At 44.3% G+C, this 19,608-nt stretch overlaps 1 protein-coding gene across 1 annotated transcript in view; it reads left to right on the forward strand.

Annotated features, from left to right (window-relative positions):
* The window catches only part of DNER (delta/notch like EGF repeat containing), a 382,981-nt gene that overhangs the window by 228,895 nt on the left and 134,478 nt on the right, over positions 1 to 19,608 (forward strand). Inside the window, exon 6 of the mRNA XM_061147964.1 lies at positions 1,994 to 2,147. Within this exon, the coding sequence (XP_061003947.1) occupies positions 1,994 to 2,147 (154 nt within the window). The remainder of the gene's footprint in view (positions 1 to 1,993; positions 2,148 to 19,608) is intronic.

Here is a 19,608-nt window from a genome sequence, read left to right on the forward strand (position 1 = left end):
AACATTATCATGATTTGCAAATGCTGTTCCCTTCTTTTGGAGAGGGAAGTTGTTTTATCTAGAAAACCCAAGAGAATCAACTGAAACCTTTGACCTGAATCAACTGAAACCTCTGACTCTGAGAGTCAAGGCGAAGACAGGCACTAGCATTTCACTCATCAGTGATAATCCCTAGCTGGTATGATGGGAATTACAAGAAAGGAATGAGGAAAGAATCTCATTGGCAATAGCTACAAAGAAACCTAAACTTTCAGGAGTAAATTAATCAAGAGATGGACGAGAAATAGAAAACTTGATTAAGAGACAAAAATCACAGAGAAGAAAGAGCAACCTTTTTGTTTTTTAGGACAGAAGATGTGGTGTAGTGTTTGGTGGGGCAGAGAATGCAATGGAACCCCACTCCAGTACTCTTGCCTGGAAAATCCCATGGATGGAGGAGCCTGGTAGGCTGCAGTCCATGGGGTCTCTAAGAGTCAGACACGGCTGAGTGACTTCACTTTCACTTTTCACTTTCATGCATTGGAGAAGGAAATGGCAACCCACTCCTGTGTTCTTGCCTGGAGAATCCCGGGGACGGGGGGAGCCTGCTTGGCTTCTGTCTATGGGGTCACACAGAGTCGGACATGGCTGAAGTGACTTAGCAGCAGCAGCAGCTTGGTGGGGAGGTGGGTACTGGGTGAGATCCTGAGAGTGTCTATAACAACAAGGGGCCACCTCCTCCCACCGCCCCCTCCCTCCCACCACACCAAGGCCCCTCTGCCACCACAGAGAGAGGGAGGCGGGCCTGGGAATAGCTGTCGGCGGGACTTTGAAACACTTGCCTGATGTTGTGGGGCTTGGGGAAAGCTGGAAAAGGTGCTTTGGGCTGGTTTTTTTTTTTTTTCAAACTTTGAACTTTTTATTTTGAATTGGGGTATAGCCAGTTAACAATGTTGTGGTAGTTTCAGGGGAACAGTGAAGGGACTCAGCCATACATATACATGTATCCATTCTCCCCAATTTTGTTTTGATTTTTTTAAGCAGTAAACTTTATTTATACCATTCTCCTTTCCCTCCTCCCCTCTATTCTTCAGGAGAATCTGCAGTCCCATCTGCATAGGCTTTGGACCCAGATCTGTGTCTGTTTTAGACACATCACCCTCAGGCCAGCATTAGGAAGAGAGCAGGAAGGCTCAGTTTATTGAGATTATACAACTGCCTCAGAAATGAAGTGTCCAATCAAATTCAGTTCTCTGGGGACTTCCCTGGTGGTCCAGTGGTTAAGGGTTCAGACCCTGGAGGGGGAAGGAACTAAGATCCTACATGCTGCAGAGCAGCTAAGTCCATGCACGGCCAGGAAAGACCCCATGTGCTGCAAATAAGACCCAACATAGCCAAATAGATAAGTAAATAGATATAAAAATTCAGTTCACGGGTCTGAGTTATGGTCCTTTACTAGTATAACAAATCAAATGAAATGGTTCCTATTATTTTCCCTTACACTCAGTTCATCTACGTGGTTGTATGTTGAAGTTAATTTCCAGGGTGAGTCGATAAATTCTCTCAGTGCTCCAGAAAGGCGGGCGTCGTAACACATTTGGTGATGATGTGTCCCACATGCTATCTGTGCTGAAGGCTTTTAGTTGGAGTGACATCTAATTTAATGGCTGTAGTGCGATATACTGCTCTAGCAAAATTGTCATTTCCATATCAGGTCTGCAAAACTTTATTTTTCTGCCTAAAATAATTATTATTTCCATTTCTGGTTTAGGAAGATTAAAAACCATTGGGATACATATCAATAAAAAGACATGTTTGAAATGAAACTGTAAAGAAATAGACTATTCCTCTGAAAGCTTTGATGTTAGTCAGATCATGGTATAAGTGATATGATAAAAATACTCAGTGTTGGTATAATTATAAAAATGAGAGGTATGTTTGCACTTCGAGTTTCACAGTTAACACACACGTTTTAGAGGGCTCAGGTAATACATACTGTATGTTTGTGTTTTAGGCAACATTTTCCTGTAACTGTGATGATCCATACACGGGTACTTTCTGTGAAGAATTTGACGCCTGCCAGAAGAAACCCTGTCAGAACAACGCCAGCTGTCTTGATGCAAAGCAAAAGCAAGATGATGGCAACTTCACCTGTGTCTGCCTTGCTGGTAAGGTTTCCACAGTTCAGAGTTACTATGTGTCTCTCTGTAGACCAGACACTTATTAATTAACAATGGTCAGGCAATACATTGTCCAGCTGTTGGACAGGTGCCTCCCAGGTCTCATTTAGTTCCATCAGTCCAGCTTTATGTCTCTGGGAATGGAGGAAGGAAGTTGCCTTGGGGATAAACATTGTGTCCCTTGGCTGTTTTTCTGATGTTAGGATGCTTCTGTCTTAGCATTCCACCATTTCTGCTCTGGGACCATGATATTCCTGGTTGAACAGAGGCCTGGATATTTCAAAGACAGTTCTTCAAATATGTTCTGAGTGTGGGCTGGTGCTATGCTGGCTGATTTAGCTAAGTTACTTAAGAAGAATTTAGGCTAAACTATGCAGGTGGGTAGGTAATGCCACCCAATCCTCTCGTTTGTTTAGTTTCCTGTTGTTCATGTATGTTCATTAATTCAAGTTCCTGGAACACCATCCTGCACAATTGGGCAAGTTTTCAATACTCCCTGGTTAGTATGGGGGATTCACTGACCCTGCATGAGACTTTCACATCCTCAGATTACAAAGGGTGACTCCTAAGAAAGTGCAGTGGACAGGGTGTCCACAGACTTCTGTTCTCTTGTAGGCATCTTATTGACTTACTGCTCAGCCAAATCGTTTATAAACCCTTGAGCAGGAAATGGCATTTTACTGGTGAACATTTTGATATAACAGTTTCTATGCAGCTTAAAAGCAAACACCAAATTATTCCCTTTTTTAGCATCAATAATATGTAAAACTGACATCATCTTCTCCTTTCCATCTCATCCTCTTGCCAACCTCTGCCACTGGGCAGGGATTCAGGGTGATGTAAGGGCTGGGGATGGAGAGACGGAGGGAGTGAAGTGGGAGTTGGGGTGATTAACTGCAGAAATTCATAAACAAAGAAGTAAAAGTTCTTCACTCATCTATCCCAGCTCAAACTTTATAAGGTCATAAGGGTAGGTTAATAGTTTGGTTGATGTTTTCCAGACCAGTGTTTGTGTGTGTATGTATCTATGTGTGAGTATGGATATTTCCCTTGCAGATCAAATGATTGTTTTTCTATATGCTAAAAAAGCGATTATAATATACATACTGCTCTACAACTTACTTTTTTCAGTGTTTACCAGTCGATCATAAGTATACTTCCATGTCAGTATATATAGAGCTACCTTACTCATTTTTATTAATTCCATCGCATGTTTCCTAACATTGTATGTCCAGGCCAAACTGCTGCCTATTTGCCGTCTCTGCTCGTATGTTCCAGGCCACCTTAAGCTCAGTCATTCCAAAACTGAGCTCATTGTATCCCCAGCTCCACACAGCTCGGCTTCCAGTGTTCCATTTGTTTCTACCAGCCAGACCTCTACAAGTGACCCTGGGTGCCCCCCGCCTCCTGCTCTTCCTGCCTCCAAGTGTTCTCCATCTTTCCCCCTAAAGACTTTTCAAATCACCCCCCTCTCTGCAGACCCATCGCCACTGCCTTTGCCCCTTGTCTATGTGACGGAGATAACCTCTCACATCATCTCTGTGTTTGCTCTTGTCCATGCCACACACTGGAGCCAGAGCAACCACGCCGAAGTTAGCCCTGGTTCTCATTATGTCAGTTCCCTGACCCAGGCTCTCCGTTCTCCTGGGTGATTATTTTCCACTGCAGATCTGATCTGGTGTTGTTGCTTTCCACTTAATCCCCTTCTTCCCAGGGCTCTTGGGATGAAGGCCAGAATCCTCTGCCTCATTCTCCTCCGTGATCTGTCACTCACCCACCTTTCCAGCCCCATCTCGCCCCCCTGCTCCCCGTTCTCAGGGATCAGCCACCTTGGCTTTCATCTCGCTGGGTGCTGGAGCTGCTGCAGGACCTTGTTCGCTTCTTTGTGCCTGGACAGCCCTCCCTGCTGCCTACCTTTGGCCAGGTTTCTATTTTGGATCTCGTAAATACCCCCTTTCCTTAGGAAGCCTCAGTTAAATGCTTCAATCCAGGTCTTCTTCCCTTTTTCTCTTTTGTAGCTGGGTGTTCCTTTCCTTCACAGCCCTCCCCTGTGTGCACGTGTGGTTCTTTGATTTCTGCCTGTCTCCCTACCTGAATCAATCCCATGAGTGTGCACCCTGAATTATTTCTGTTCTACATCGTGTCCCACCATGTCTGATGAGTCCTGGACACTCAAGACAATGTGCTGATGAGGTGAATTAATGAAAGGGTATGAACATGGCCTGATGTTTTAAGCCGTTCCTCTATTGATGAATCTTGAAGAGAGTTTGAATTTCTCTGTTATAAGTGATGCTAGGATGAATCAAAATCCTTCTATACATAGTCTCAATCAGAACTGATAGGTGGAGTTTGTCACTGTTTGAACTGAAATGATTTCTGTTTGATGTTTTTTTTTTTTTTTTTTTTACCCAAGTCTGTTCTCAGAGGAGACTTTTCTTTTTTTAAAGAATGCAGGTGCACAGAATTGGAATGACCATAATGCTTGGTTTGTGATACTCTCTATTCTTGTCCATAGCATACTTTTATCTATTTGCTTACCTATTTCAATATACAGTAATCAGTGGTGGAACCACCACTATAACCAGAAGTTAGACCTGATAACTAACTATATAGTCTCCTCACCAGCCAGTCTCTCAGTCTCTATTCCCCATCCAAAGTTAACAGTCACCCTGAATCTTGAGTTGATCCTTCCTTTGTCTTCCGTTTTATATGATCTTAATATTTATGTGGCTTCCGAGGTGGCACAGTGGTAAAAAAGCTGCCTGCCAGTGCAGGAGATATAGGAGATATGGGTTTGATCCCTGGACTGGAAAGATCCCCTGAAATAGGAAATGGCAACCCACTCCAGTATTCTTGCCTGGAAAATCCCATGGACAGAGGAGCCTGGAGGGCTATGATCCATGGGCTTGCAAAGAGTTGGATATGACTGAGTATGCATGCTGGCATAAACATTTATATGTTTTCATAGAAAATTTTTATTTTTGTTTTAACTGTTCTTGAATTTATAAAAATTGAACCATGCATGAATCATGTTATGGTATCATGCATGTACTTGTCTGGTACTTACTTTTTTCACTTAATACCGTGTTGCTAAAATGCACCTATATGAAGCCTTCTTTTGGAAGGCTATGTAAAATTCCATTGCTCTGTTTGCCTGGGGACAGGCACCAGTAAGCACATTCTTGTGTATTTTCTCTGAAATATGTGCCAGGGCTTGTTTGAGGGTGAACCTAGGAGTGGAATTGCTGGAAAATATGCTTGATCAATTGTAGGAGATCATGCCAGACTGTTTTTCAAAGTTGTGACACTCATATATGCTTCCACATGAAATGCATAAGTGGTCTTATGGATTCAGATCCTCTACAGTACTATGTAGGGTTTTAATTTTTAATTTAGTTTTAATTTTTGCACAATGAATGGGTATAGAAAAGGTGCTTCATTGTGGTCTCTGCACTTTGTGGTTTACTAATGATGCTGAGGTCCTCTTCCTGTGTTTATTACTTGTTTTCCTATCTCTCACTCAAATTTGTGTGTGTGTGTGTGCTCTTCCTGTTGGCTTGCAAAAGTTGTTTCTTTTTTGTTCTAATCATTTGTCAGTTGTATGGCTTGCACATATTTTCTCCAAGTTTGTAATTTGTCTTTTCCCTTTGATAGATTTTTAAAAATCATTGTTGTTGTTCAGTCACTAAGTCATATCCGATTCTTTGCTACCCCATGGACTGCAGCATGCCAGCCTCCCCTGTCCTTTGCTGTCTCCAGGAGTTTGCTCAAATTCATGTCCATTGAGTTGGTGATGCTAACTGTCTCATTCTGTGCCTCCCTCTTCTCCTTTTCAGTCTTTCCCAGCATCAGGATCTTTTCCAGTGAGTTGGCTCTTCCCATCAGGTGGCCAAAGTATTGGAGCTTCGGCCTTAGCATCAGTCCTTCCAATTCAGGGCTCAGTTCCTTTAGGACTGACTGGTTTACCTTGCTGTCCAAGGGACTCTCAAGAGTCTTCTCCAGTACCATAATGCTAAAGCATCATTTCTTTGGCGCTCAGTCTTCTGCGGTGATTTTGGAGCCCAGGAAAATAAAGTCTGTCACTGTTTCCACTTTCTCCCCTTCTATTTGCCATGACGTGATGGGACCAGATGCCATAAACTTCATTTTTTGAATGTTTAGTTTTAAGCCAGCTTTTTCACTCTCCTCTTATACCCTCATCAAGAGGCTCTTTAGTTCTTCACTTTCTGCCATTAGAGTGGTATCATCTGCATATCTGAGATTGTTGCTATTCCTCCTGGCAATCTTGATTCCAGCTTGTGCTTCATCTAGTCTGTATATAAGTTAAATAAGCAGGGTTACAATATACAGCCTTGATGTACTCCTTTCCCAATTTTGAACCAGTCCATTGGTCCTTGTCTGGTTCTAACTAACTGTTGCTTCTTGACCTGCATACAGGTTTCTCAGGAGGCAGGTAAGGTGGTCTGGTAGTCCCATCTCATGAAGAAATTTCCACAGTTTGTTGTGATCCATACAGTCAAAGGCTTTAGCATAGTCAATGAAACAGAAATAGATATTTTTCTGGAATTCTCTTGCTTTTTCTATGATCCAACGGATGTTGGCAATTTGATTTCTGGTTCCTCTGTCTTTTCTAAACTCAGCTTGAACATCTGGATATTCTTAGTTCATGTGCTGCTGAAGCCTAGCTTGAAGGATTTCGAGCATGACCTTGCTAAGCATGTGAGATGAGTGCAATTGTACGGTAGTTTGAACATTCTTTGGCACTGCCCTTCTTTGGGATTGGAATGAAAACTGACCTTTTCCAGTCCTGTGCCCACTGCTGAGTTTTCCAGATTTGCTGACATATTGAGTCCAGCATTACAGCCTTGTCATGATGAAGGGTTTGCATAACTTGGGTAACCTGTGCAGGGCTACCCAAGTCAGATGGGTCATAGTGAAGGGTTCTGACAAAACATGGTCCACTGGAGGAGGGAATGGCAAACCACTCTAGGTTTTAAATTGAAGTATAGTTTATTTACAATGTTGTATTAGTTTCAGGTGTATGGTATAGTGATTCAGTCATATATATATTCTTTTTGTATGTATATATTCTTTTTTCAGATTCTTTTCCCTTATAGATTATTGTAATATATTGAGCATAGTTCCTTGTGCTATGCAGTAGGTCCTTGCGGTTGTCTAGTTTATATAAAGGAGTGTCAATATGTTAGAATCACAGTTTAAGCAACTTTAAATAATCTCCACTGGTGTTTACATGGTGCTGATTTCTGAGGTTCCTGAATGGCATAGAATCTCCATCATCTTCTACTTTCTCCAAAGGTGGCTTCACATTGGCTTGGTCTCTCAGCCATCCTGCTTCTATCAGGGTCTCCCTGACTCCCAGCAACTCCTTCACTGGCCTTTCCCAGAGCTGGGTTCCCATGGGATTCCTTCCCCCAGAGCCTCCATTCTTCTTCCTGCTCTAGAACATCCCAAGCAGAGGTAGAAGAGATCTAGGAACTCTGGTACTTAACTCTGTCTTTGCTCAGCTGCTACCTGACTTGTTCCTGCAGCTCTCTTAGGCATGTTCCTACCTCATCAGTTCTCATGTCCTATGGGAACAACTGCTCTTCCCCCTTTTAGCATCTACCTCTCCATCTGCTTTTTAAAAAATTTCATTTGGCCTCACAGTGCAACATGTGGGATCTTACTTCCCTGACCAGGGATCGAACCTGTGCCCCTTTGGGAAGCATGGGATCTTAACCACTGGACCACCAGAAAACTCACTCTCCATCTTCTTTCCACTGTATTACACACACACACATGTAGACACACACAGATGTATGCACACACGAATAGCTAGTGTTTATTCAGTGTTACAGAGGAGCCTGACGTGCTACAGTCCACGGGGTCACAAAGAGTCATACATGACTTATGACTGAACAACAGTAGCAGCAACATTTAATCTTAACCATGTGCCAGGGCTGTGCTGAGTGCTTTCCAATGCCCTTCTTAGAACAATCTCCGGGTTAAGCACTCAATTATACTGATTTCATAGATGAGAAATCTAAGACACAGAGAATGTGGTAACTTGGTCAAGAATATTAGGGTGACATGGAACTGTACTGCAGGAACACACCAATTCCCAAATCTCCTGACCTCCAAGGAAAGACTCCTTTCCACCTTGTCGTAGTCTGATGAAGGCATTTGGTCTCCAGGTGGCAACTCAGGGATCTGAAGGGTCTGTGTGATGCTCTGAGAGCGGTGCCCGGACCTGTCTTAGATCACTTCTGCTACCCGCCATTTGCCAGAATCTGGTCACTTGGTCCCTAGAGGCTCTGCCTGGGAAGGGAGTCAGTGTGGGAAGCATGCTGTCAGAAGGGAGTGTCCTCATGGTCTGCTCTGCTGGGCACACGTGCCAGTAACTGTTGCACTGGGATTTGAACCCAGTCCTCTACCTGCGTCCCAAGCCCATGTTCTCGATCATCTTACTACACTCTTTTCCTGTACGTGCAGCCACACTGTGAGCTGAGGATTTTCCTGGTACAAACATGTGATTCAAGACCACGTCATGCTTTCAACTTTCTCCTATCAAACAGGACTCTTCTGAAGAGCAGAAACATTAGGCCATTTTTGTCCCCAGAGGGGGCACTGGATGCTTGAAATGAGGCATTTTCTACTCAGTTTAGTTCTGAATGTCCTTGAAAAACTCATGCTTCCACAGGAGAGTTCTATTTCCTTTGTGAAAAAAACTATTTACAGGTTAATTAACATCAATTAATTGACCTCTGAAGCTCTAGCTCTGTGTGTAAGAACCCTCCAAGAGTGGAAAGTCTGTTTCCTTTTGAAAATTTATCCCGCTGTGCTTTCATTTTTGCAAGTCTGATCATGAGGCACGGTTTTGTTTGATGAATGAATTAATTCAAGCCAGGTTCTTGTCAGCAGAGAACAGAAGTTTCAGAAAGTCTCTTCACAGAGACGTTATCTTGATGCCATACTTGTTTCTCTTGTGAATGTTTCTCAGTAAGTAAAAATATTATTTTCAGCAAAGATGTTTTTCTCTAGTTTTGATAACATTTTGATATTTTGCTTTAATTTTTACATCAAGCCAGTACAGAGAGGATTTTTGCTTCATTGGTAATCCAGAGATGTTCGAATATGGTGGGTTGGATGTTGAGTCAATTAAGTAATAAACTCTGCTGTAGTTATCATTTTGGTTTTTGTGCCCATTTCTTGGAAACAGGAGTTAATTTTCTTAAATAGTGAAACACTGATAAATATTTTATACATATGTGTACAATATAAGATGAATTGTAGACTATGGTCAACCAAATTTCTATTTGGGGAGGAATTTTTATTGAGGGTGATTGATATTTTTCTGGAAACACTTTGGCAATATTTTCAAAAGGAAGGGGATTGTCAGTAGTACCAAATACTGCAGGAGGAGCTAAGGGAAGGTTATTGACTGTGGCAACAGTTTTGTCCAAGCCGTTGGCAGGCTCCTGTTTACACTGAGGTGATAAGGGCACCTCTGAAGCTTTGAGGTCTCCCTGCAAGACAACATCCAGGGATAGAGGCAAGGAAGGGTACCTGGAAGTTACCAAACATGCTGAAGGGCAACCCATATGTGGAGATAGTCACAGTCACTCAGTTTTTATGTGGCCCAGAAGCTTCCCTGGTGGCTCAGATGGGAAAGAATCCGCCTGCTGATGTAGGAGACACAGGTTCCATCCCCAACCCGGGAAGATCCCACACACGGCAGAGCGACTAAGCCCGAGCACCACAGCTATGGAGCCTGTGCTCAGTCCATGTGCCCCAGAGCCTGTGCCCACAACAGGTGAGGCCACACAGTGAGAAGCGTGTGCATCACAGCTAGAGAGAAGCCTCTGCTCGCCACAACTAGAGAAAAGCCCGTGAAACAATGAAGACCCAGCACGGCCAAACATAAATAAATAAAATTATTTTTAAAAAAATGAGAACACAAATTCCAATTCTGTTGACATGTCTGACACATAGTAGGTGCTCAATAAAGCCTTGTTGAATGAATGAATGAATGGAATGAGACGGAATTCTACCCAGGGCACCTAGCTATGTATTGAGGGCTGGGTCCCCTTACTTCTCCTCTGTTTACACATGTTGTGTTTTTTTCCTTCCACATCAGGCTGGCCTGGGGCTGGTGCTGATCTCTGATATGATTCTTATTTCTCCATCCTGGGTTGATGCCATGCCCTGTGCTTTGCTCATAGTTGACACAGAATTTAACTTCATTAATCAGGATGTATTTTATAAAAGCCTCCTAATTCCGAGAAAGTGATTTTTTTTTCTCCCAGGAGCTATTCCTTTTTTTCTGAAAAGAATGGCTGTGATGCACCACTGCCACAATATTGGAAGTACTGTACAAAGCCCGTCTCAACGTCAGTGCGCTTCATTGTTTCACCTAATTGATGATTTCAGCCTGTTTTAAAAACTCATCATTTCCAGAGTGACGGGAACGTGGCTTGTGTTGCCATCCCAGCTTCACTCTTTTAAACACTGAGGTGCCTTTGAGTGGGGGTTTGAAGTGGGCCAGCTCTTCCACTCAGAAAAATCCTGAGTGGAATTTTCTGGGTCCCTGCACCCACTCTCGCTCAGCTTGAGCACCGAGTTCTTGAGCAGATGAGCACAGGTTGTAAGAGATGGGTTAGTTCAGTTTCAGGATGGAAGGGGCCTTGGAAGGAGCCTTGGAACCCACCTTTCTCGTCTTTCTCTCTCCCTCTGGGATCTTTTGCTTCCATACTTTTCTGTCTTTCTGACCCTGCCATCCCCTTCCCCCATTCCATCCCTGATTTCTAGTCTGTAAGGACTGGAGGTCTCAGCTCAAAACCAGTCTCTCAAACAAGTAAGGATTTTGTAAGTCCTTGGGGCATCTCTGTGTGCTCACCTCCTCCCCCCCTCCTCTCCCTCCTTCCCTCTGTCCTCCTCTTCATCACTGCTCTATGTCCAATTCATAATTTTCTATTGGACTCTAAAGAAAGCTGAGTACTGAATAATTGATGCTTGTGAACTGTGGTGTTGGAGAAGACTCCTGAAAGTCCCTTGGACTGCAAGAACATCCAACCAGTCCATCCTAAAGGAGATCAGTCCTGGGTGTTCATTGGAAGGACTGATGTTGAAGCTGAAACTCTAATACTTTGGCCACCTGATTCGAAGAACTGACTCCTTGGAAAAGACCCTGATGCTGGGAAAGATTGAAGGCAGAGGAGAAGGGGACGACAGAGGATGAGATGGTTGGATAGCATCACCAACTCGATGGACATGAGTTTGAGCAAGATCCAGGAGCTGGTGATGGACAGGGAAGCCTGGTGTTGCTGCAGTCTGTGGGGTTGCAAAGAGTCGGATACAGCTGAGTGATTGAACTGACATATCATGAATCTACTTCTCCAAGGTTATGATTAGCGTCCTGCTCACTGATGTCCAGGGCTCTTTCTTAGCCCTACTCTCTCTAGCAGCCTTTCCTTCCTGTCTTACAGAGGACTGCATTGTGTGCATTCTCCCGGGACCTCTCCAGCCTCCTCTCCACCTTCCTTTCCTCCTTCTATCTCTAGAGCTCAGTCCTTACCACCTGCTTCAGCTGCCTTCCCCCTCCTGGGGCAGCAGCCACTCATTCCAAGCTGTCACCTTTAAGTGGATGGCTTCCAGACCCATTTTTGCAGCCTGGCCAGTCACCCAGTTCCAGCACCTGCACTGGGCTCAGAGTGATGCTCTGCTAACCCTCAACCCCCTCCTCAGACTCAACTCCAGACCCTCCTCTGTCAGCCTCCCACACAGGCTTTCAAGCCTAACTCTCCCCGCATGGCTCCAGGTTCCATCATGGGTGCCATCACTTCCCTCATCTCTCAGGCTGCAAGCTCAGTCCTGACTCTTGCCCCCCCCCCCCCCCAGCCCCACTTTGTTTATTTCTGGACAGTCTCCCCATTTGCTCCGTTTATGATGGTTCCCCATCTGCCATGCATGCTGCTTCCTCTTCTAGTGCCCTGATTCCAACCTTGTCATCTGCTGCCTGAATGACTGCGATAAGCCCGTCACCCTCGCCACGCTGCCTCACTTACGACTGCAGTGCAGCCTTCCAGAAGCCCAGGGCCGGAGCCCAGCCGAGGGAGAGCAAAGCCTGCTCTTGCTATTCATCCTCTGTGTGACCTTGGGGGAAATTAATCTCACTGGGTCTCAGCTTTCGCTCTGTGAATTGAGCTGGGTGACAGAATCCACAGCTCACAGTTCAGTGGATAAGTGATGCACGTGGTGTGCTTAGAAGGGCACCTGGGGCACTTGGCGAGTGTCATTGGATCTTACTGTTGTTACCTGAGCCCATAGTCGGATGCCTTGCATGGAGTCCTTCTGCTCTTTCCTCTGGCCAGAGATTTGGCTTCAGCTCCTTTTGTGGCCTCCCTCTCTGGGGAGCGAACTTGGACCACAGGGGACCCTCAGGACATCCTTTGGTCCTCTGCTAAGACCCAGAAGAGCCGGACCTGAATGGGTCACTCCCTGCCATGGTCTCTGCCTCAGGGCCGGCCTGGCTCTCATGGTGTTTCCAAACAAATCTCATGAAAAGGCGAGAAAAGACGGGGGAGGAATAAATGAGTGTGGGATTTGGAGTCTGTGGTCCTGGGTTTAACTCCAGGCTGAGTCATTCACCGACTCTTCCTTACTCCTCTGAGCCCAAGTTGTCTTGTCTGCAAAAAGAATAACTGTACTGACCTTGTAAGGGTTAAAGAGAACACACCCACACACACATCTGCAAATGTATATGTACATACACATGCATACACACCCATATACTTATCCACCCCTAAGCACACGTCTGCATCTACATGCATACATCTGGCACAGAATAGGTGATCCATAAGGGCTTTGGTATTAAAAAGCAGAGACATTACTTTGCCAACAAAGGTCCGTCTAGTCAAGGCTATGGTTTTTCCAGTAGTCATGTGTAGATGTGAGAGTTGGACTATAAAGAAAGCTTACTGCCAAAGAACTGATGCTTTTGAACTGTGGTGGTGTTGGAGAAGACTCTTGAGAGTCCCTTGGACTACAAGGAGATCCAACCAGTCCATCCTAAAGGAGATCAGTCCTGGGTGTTCACTGGAAGGACTGATGTTGAAGATGAAGCTCCAATACTTTGGCCACCTGATGCGAAGAGCTGACTCATTTGAAAAGATCCTGATGCTGGGAAAGATTGAAGGCAGGAAGAGAAGGGGATGACAGAGGATGAGATGGTTGGATTGCATCACCAACTCAATGGACATGAGTTTGAGTAAACTCCGGGAGTTGGTGATGAACAGGGAAGCCCAGCATGCTGTGCTCCATGGGGTCACAAAGAGTTGGACATGATTGAGTGACTGAACTGAACTGAAACAAGGGTAAGAGGAAGGGTAAGGGAAGAAGAAGGATCGGAGTTTGTGTTCTCCTCTTTCTCTCCTCGAGGCTGTACCCATTCCTCCTTGCCCCTTTTGCTTGTCCACTTGGAGTCACCTCATTCTGTCCAGACCAGAGCCCCTGTTCCCAGGGAGAAGGGCAGGAAGTCTTAAGCTTTCCTCCCAGATTATAGCAAATGAGAACAAGAAGGGGCCCAGCTGCAGCAATCCTTCGTCATGACTGTGCTGCATTCAGAAACCTTCAAAGGCACCTTGCTGGTGACCCCACACCGCTCGGCACACAGATTTGAGCTGTCACAGCCTGGCCTGGCCCCAGGCTTCCTCCCCTCGCCCGCTTCAGGAGGTCCAGTGTCACAGGGCATCACATGGGCCTGACTTGGTACCAGGTGCTGGATTTCCTCTCAATGTGTTTCGTTGTTTCCTATGAATGTGTATTTTCTCCTCTTCTGGAGTGTAAGCTCCCGGCAGGCAGGAACTGTTTCTAAGCATCCTTTAGATTCTTCACTTGTGACTGTTTACTCTCTCCAAATTCTTTCTGAAAGAAGGAATGAATGCCTCCTTTATGCGTGCATGCTCAGTTGCTCAGCAGAGTCTGACTCTTTGTGAGTCCATGGACTGTACCCCGCCAGGCTCCTCTGCCCATGGAATTCTCCAGGCAAGAATACTGGAGTGGGTTGCCATTTCCTCCTCCAGGTGATCTTCCCGAGCCAAGGATCGAACCCATGTCTCTTGTGTCTCTTGCACTGGCAACTGCACCACCTTTTGAGTTAATCACACAAGCTTAGAATTCAAGGGATACATCGCTTTAAGTTAGTCACTCACTTAACTTGTCTGCTTATTGTATCAGTTTTTTAATTAATTTAATGTTTTCTCCCTTTTGATTTCAATTTCTCAGAACATACTTAATGAAAAGATCTTTCTTGAAATCTCTCCCCCTTTGTAACCACTAGATCAGGAGACAGAGGTGTCATTTACAGTCTGGCCTATATTAATATTTCAATTAATATTTCTTATTTGGGCTCTAGGGAAATGGGATGAAAGAGATTATTTTAAAACAGCAATGCATGGTGCTTATGCAGTCATTAATTACTTTATAATGAGTACCCTTGGCATCTCTGGCTCTGTGCTTGGGTGGGACTGGGGACAAAAATCACCAACACATGCTCTTCAAGAATAAGGAAGCTTCTTTGGAAACAGTGCAGTGACAGGTATAGTAATTGAGCCTAGGGGTTCTCCCACTCATGAAAAGAAAAAACATGTGTCAACATGCAGCCAGTAAAGGCTTTTTGATGTCATAATATTTAACTTTCACTTTCTGATCTTTTTTTCTTTGTAATCTGCATCAGATGTGTAGCTCTTAATGAATAATATTAATATTTGAAATTAAAAAAGCTGCTTCTAGTTTTCCAGATCAGTGGTTCTCAAACTTTAGCACCAACCCTGCTTCAGAGTCACCTGGAGGGCTTCTTAAAACTCATATTGCTGGGTCCCATCCCCTGAGTGTTCTGTGGGTCTAGGGTACTGCTGGTGAATTTGCATTTGTGGTGAGTAAGCCCCCAGGTGATGCTACTGCTGTTGGTCTGGGGACTGCTCTCCACTGCCTGTTAAAAACTGAGAGAACAAATAGTGTTGGCATAATGCTTACCACTGTCAAAACCCTAAATTATTCAGGGACTTCCCTGGTGGTCCAGTGGTTAAGACTCTGTGCTTCCAATGCAGGGGGCATGGATTCGATCCCTGGTTGAGGAACAAGGATCCCACATACCGCACAGTGTTTGGCCAAAATAAAAATCCTAAGTTATTTATTCATTAAAAAATATTGAGCTACCCACAGTGTGCCCGGCTTGGTGCAGGCTATTGTGGATTCAAGGGTGCACTTGATAGAAATGGCTCCTGCTATTTGGGATTGATCTCATTCATCACAACTGTCTTGGGAGCCAGGTGTGATATTGTTATCCCTATTTCACCCAGGAGGGGAATGAAGGTCAAAGTCAGCCCACTGATGCTTTCGCTCAGCTGATCATGGCGTCACCACCCTGACCTCCGACTCTCCAAACCATTGTCCTTCCCACTGTGCCTCTTGTCTCTGTGCTTATTAGATGTGGTTACTTCTTTCTTCTAACCGTGAGGTTAAATTTTTCTAGTTCTGCTGAATGTCTGCTTGCTTTCATGCTTTTCTTTCTATTACAGATTCCCATTTTATTTTATTGATTATCTTTTGCAGATGGGCCTCCTATGTCTTCCTTTCTTTGCCTTTGGTTTTACGAGCATGTTTGCATTTGCTCAGATGTGTTTGTTTTTCCCTGCCAGCAGATCTTACTAGTTTTTTTTTTTTTTTCTGTTAAATAATTTCTGCCTTCCGACTTTGATATCGGAGGCCTCTGAGATTGAATGTCTTGATGGCACACAGATTCCTGCTACTTATTGCTTGCTAATATTAGACACTTCATCTCTGCAGCGGCTGCTGAGGCCCTGACCAGCTCCTCTGATCCCCCCAGGGTGAGAGCTGAGGCTGGTGGGCTCTGTTGGTGGCATCAGGCTTTCAGTACAAATCGAGTCTCTTCATCTCACTGCAGAGGCCAGGCTATTAAAAGACCAGGAGTGTTAAAAATAGCTCTCACCACAATTCCTACCTTGGAAGCTTTCAGGAGAGCTCTGCAAAGAAACAATTAGATTCTACCTCACAGAGTCAAAGCAACCGCACAAGAGTCTTTATTTCAGTAGAAAAATCATAACAATGGTACCAAAAAACCATTGTTGTAAAGAAGGAGAATGTTTAGAAAAACAACTGGTCAATTGCCTGTTTTTTTTTTTTAAATTGTCTGACTCATTTAGTCAGCTTTGTTTACACTTCATGTAATTTGCCGTTAAACTCTGGAAGGTTTTCCTGCATTTGAAGAGCACAGCCAGTACATAGTGATTTGAGGATACTGCGGGGTATATATTTTTTGTTATGTTGCTGTCAGTCAAATGACACCATGAGGATGTGGTTATCTTCAAACCATTCTGATGTTCACAAAGAAACATAGCTATTTTTCTCTTCATATACACTGATAAATTTTAATTATATTTATACTTACTACACCATAGTGTAAAATTAAATACTCACAGGCTTTGTTGTTCAGTCGCCAAGCTGTGTCCAACTCTTTGTGACCCCATGGGCTGCAGCACACCAGGCTTTTCTGTCCCTCACCATCTCCCAGAGTTTGCCCAAGTTCATGTCCATTGAATCGGTAATGCCATCCAACCATCTCATCCTCTGTCCCCATCTTCTCCTTCTGTCTTCAATGTTCCCCAGCATCAGGGTCTTTTCCAGTGAGTCAGGTGTTTGCATCAGGTGGCCAAAGCATTGGAGCTTCAGCTTCAGCATCAGTCCTTCCAATGAGTATTCAAGGTTGACTTCCTTTAGGATTGACTGGTTTGATCTCCTTCCTGCCCAAGGGTCTCTCCAAGAGCCCTCTCTAGCACCACAGTTCAAAAGCATCAATTCTTTGGCGCTCTGTCTTCATGATCCACATTCAACTCTCATATCTGTATATGACTACTGGAAAGACCATAGCCTTGACTATACGGATGTTTGTCAGTAAAGTGATGTCTTTGCTTTTTAACACACTTTCTAAGTTTGTCATAGCTTTACTATTCCCAGTCTGTGTTAGATGAGATATAATCTGGTAACACATCCATTGAATGAATGAATCAGTTCAATGCATTTCCTTCCGGGTGTCAGGGCATCTTCTCCATCTGGCCGGCCCCACTCCCTGGCACATGTGCCGCATTTCATCTGACACCATTTCTAATGGTTGGACTGCTTTAAAAGCACTAAGCCTCCGTCTAGAGCTTTCTCAATCATCTCGTATGTCCTTGAAAGTCATCCTTATTATATGTGTATCCTGAGGCACAACTTTAACACTTATATCTTTTTTGTTATACAAGAATATTCTCCAAAGAGGCAATAGAACCCCTGTGATTCCCTAAGAGATCAGCATTTCTGATAGCATCTGTTTTTGAAGCAATTATTTTACTTACAAATCGACAATCACAATTACAGATTCTTCAATACGTTAAAGTTTTTATAGTCGAATAATTTATTTTAAAGTGGTCTTTAACTTGCTCAATGAAATGAAAGTCACTCAGTTGTGTCTGACTCTTTGTGACCCCATGGACTATACAGTCCATGGAATTCTGGAGTGGGTAGCTTTTCCCTTCTCCAGGGGATTGTCCCAACCCAGGGATCAAACCCCAGGTCTCCCACATTAGAGGTGAATTCTTTACCAGCTGAGCCACAAGGGAAGCCCCTTTAACTTGCTAGGAGTTATAAATATTCCTACGGATTCAGATTTGTGAAAATGTTCTAAAGGTGTTGTTTCCCTGTTTTGTAAAGGGTCAGTGTCTACTTATGAGCAGACAAGAGGCATTGGAATAAAACCAAGGGTTTTTAGTCTGATGAGCTAAGGTCTCATTGACCTAAACTGGGGTTTCTCAATTCTGACGTTAGGATTATTTGGGGGTTGGACAATTCTTTGTTGCAGGGAACTGTTGTGTGTATTGTATGGTGTTGAGCAGCATTCCCTGGCTTCTACCTAGTAGATGCTGGAGCATCCCCAGGGGTGGGACAATAAGCAATGCCTCTGGACATTGTCAAATGTTCCCTAGGGGAGAGAGTCAGCTGGTAGAGAACCACAGCCCTAAGGAATTAAACTTGGATAGGGGTTTGGGCAGGAAAAAGGAGTTCTGTTTCAGGTCTGTTGATGCTTTATTTCAGAGAACTGTTTGAAGGTGCTGAATGCTAGTTGAAGTGAGACTAATGTTCAAAAGAGTCAGCCTAGCTCCACCCACCTCAGTCTGCCTGGGGCAGGGGCATCCTATGTATTCCCAGATTGGAAATCAGAGCATTGCAAAGCACAAGGTGATTTTTGATAACACATTTTTGAGATAAATTTTTATTTTAGTAGCTATGTGTTCATTTTCATGGGTGTTGGGAAAAAGAATAACTAGCACATGATGCTTGTGGTGTTCTGGGTATGATTGCTTAGGGAGAAGCCAAATCTAACTTGAAAGGTATATAGCTGTTGTTAGGGTCAAATGAAAGTGAAAGTCACTCAGTTGAGTCTGACTCTGCAACTCCATGGACTATATAGTCCATGGAATTCTCCAGGCCAGAATACTGGAGTGGGTAGCCTTTCTCTTCTCTGGGGGATCTTCCCAACCAAGGGATCAAACCCAGATCTCCCACACTGTAGGCGGATTCTTTACCAGCTGAGCTACCAGGGAGGCATTAGGGCAAAAACTTTAAGCAAATGGGTTCATTTGTGCCAGGAAGTGTTTAAGTGCTAAGGATTCAGCAATTAACAAGACAAAGTCCTGATTCTCAGGGAGTTTATGGTCTCAAGAGGGAACCAAAAAGTAATATCATTTCAGATAATGATAAATCTAATGTAATGGAGCATGCAGGAACCCTGGGAGGACCACAGGTGGCTTCAGAGATGAAGCCTTCATGCCATGGCATCTCCTTTTAGATGGGGAGGTAGCCGGTAGATATGTGTTTTGTCGAGTACTGCATGCATGCTAAGTCACTTCAGTTGTATCCGACTCTTTATGACCCTGTGGACCATACCCTGCCAGGCTCCTCTGTCCATGGGGTTCTCAAGGCAAAAATACTGGAGTGGTTTACCATGCCCTCTTCCAGGGGATTTTCCCAACACAGGGATAGAACCCGTGTTTCTTACATCTCCTGCGTTGGCAGCTGGGTTCTTTAGAGTTAAGTACTAAGGTGAAGAATAAGGAAACTTCCCTGGTGGCTCAGGCAGGAAAGAATCTGCCTGCAATGCAGTAGGCCTGGGTTGAATTCCTGGGTCGGGAAGATTCCCTGGAGAAGGAAATGGCAACCCACTCCAGTATTTTTGCCTGGAGAATTCCATGGACAGAGGAGCCTGGCGGGCTACCGTCCATGGGGTTGCAGAGTCAGAAATGACTGAGTGACTCACACTTTCACTTTCAAGAGACACAAGGTCTGAGCAGATGATTTCTGAGTGGAGATCTGACTAGTGGGAGAGAACAGTCAC

The sequence above is a fragment of the Dama dama genome, chromosome 8 (assembly GCF_033118175.1).
Source record: "Dama dama isolate Ldn47 chromosome 8, ASM3311817v1, whole genome shotgun sequence".
NCBI classification, from domain to species: domain Eukaryota; kingdom Metazoa; phylum Chordata; class Mammalia; order Artiodactyla; family Cervidae; genus Dama; species Dama dama.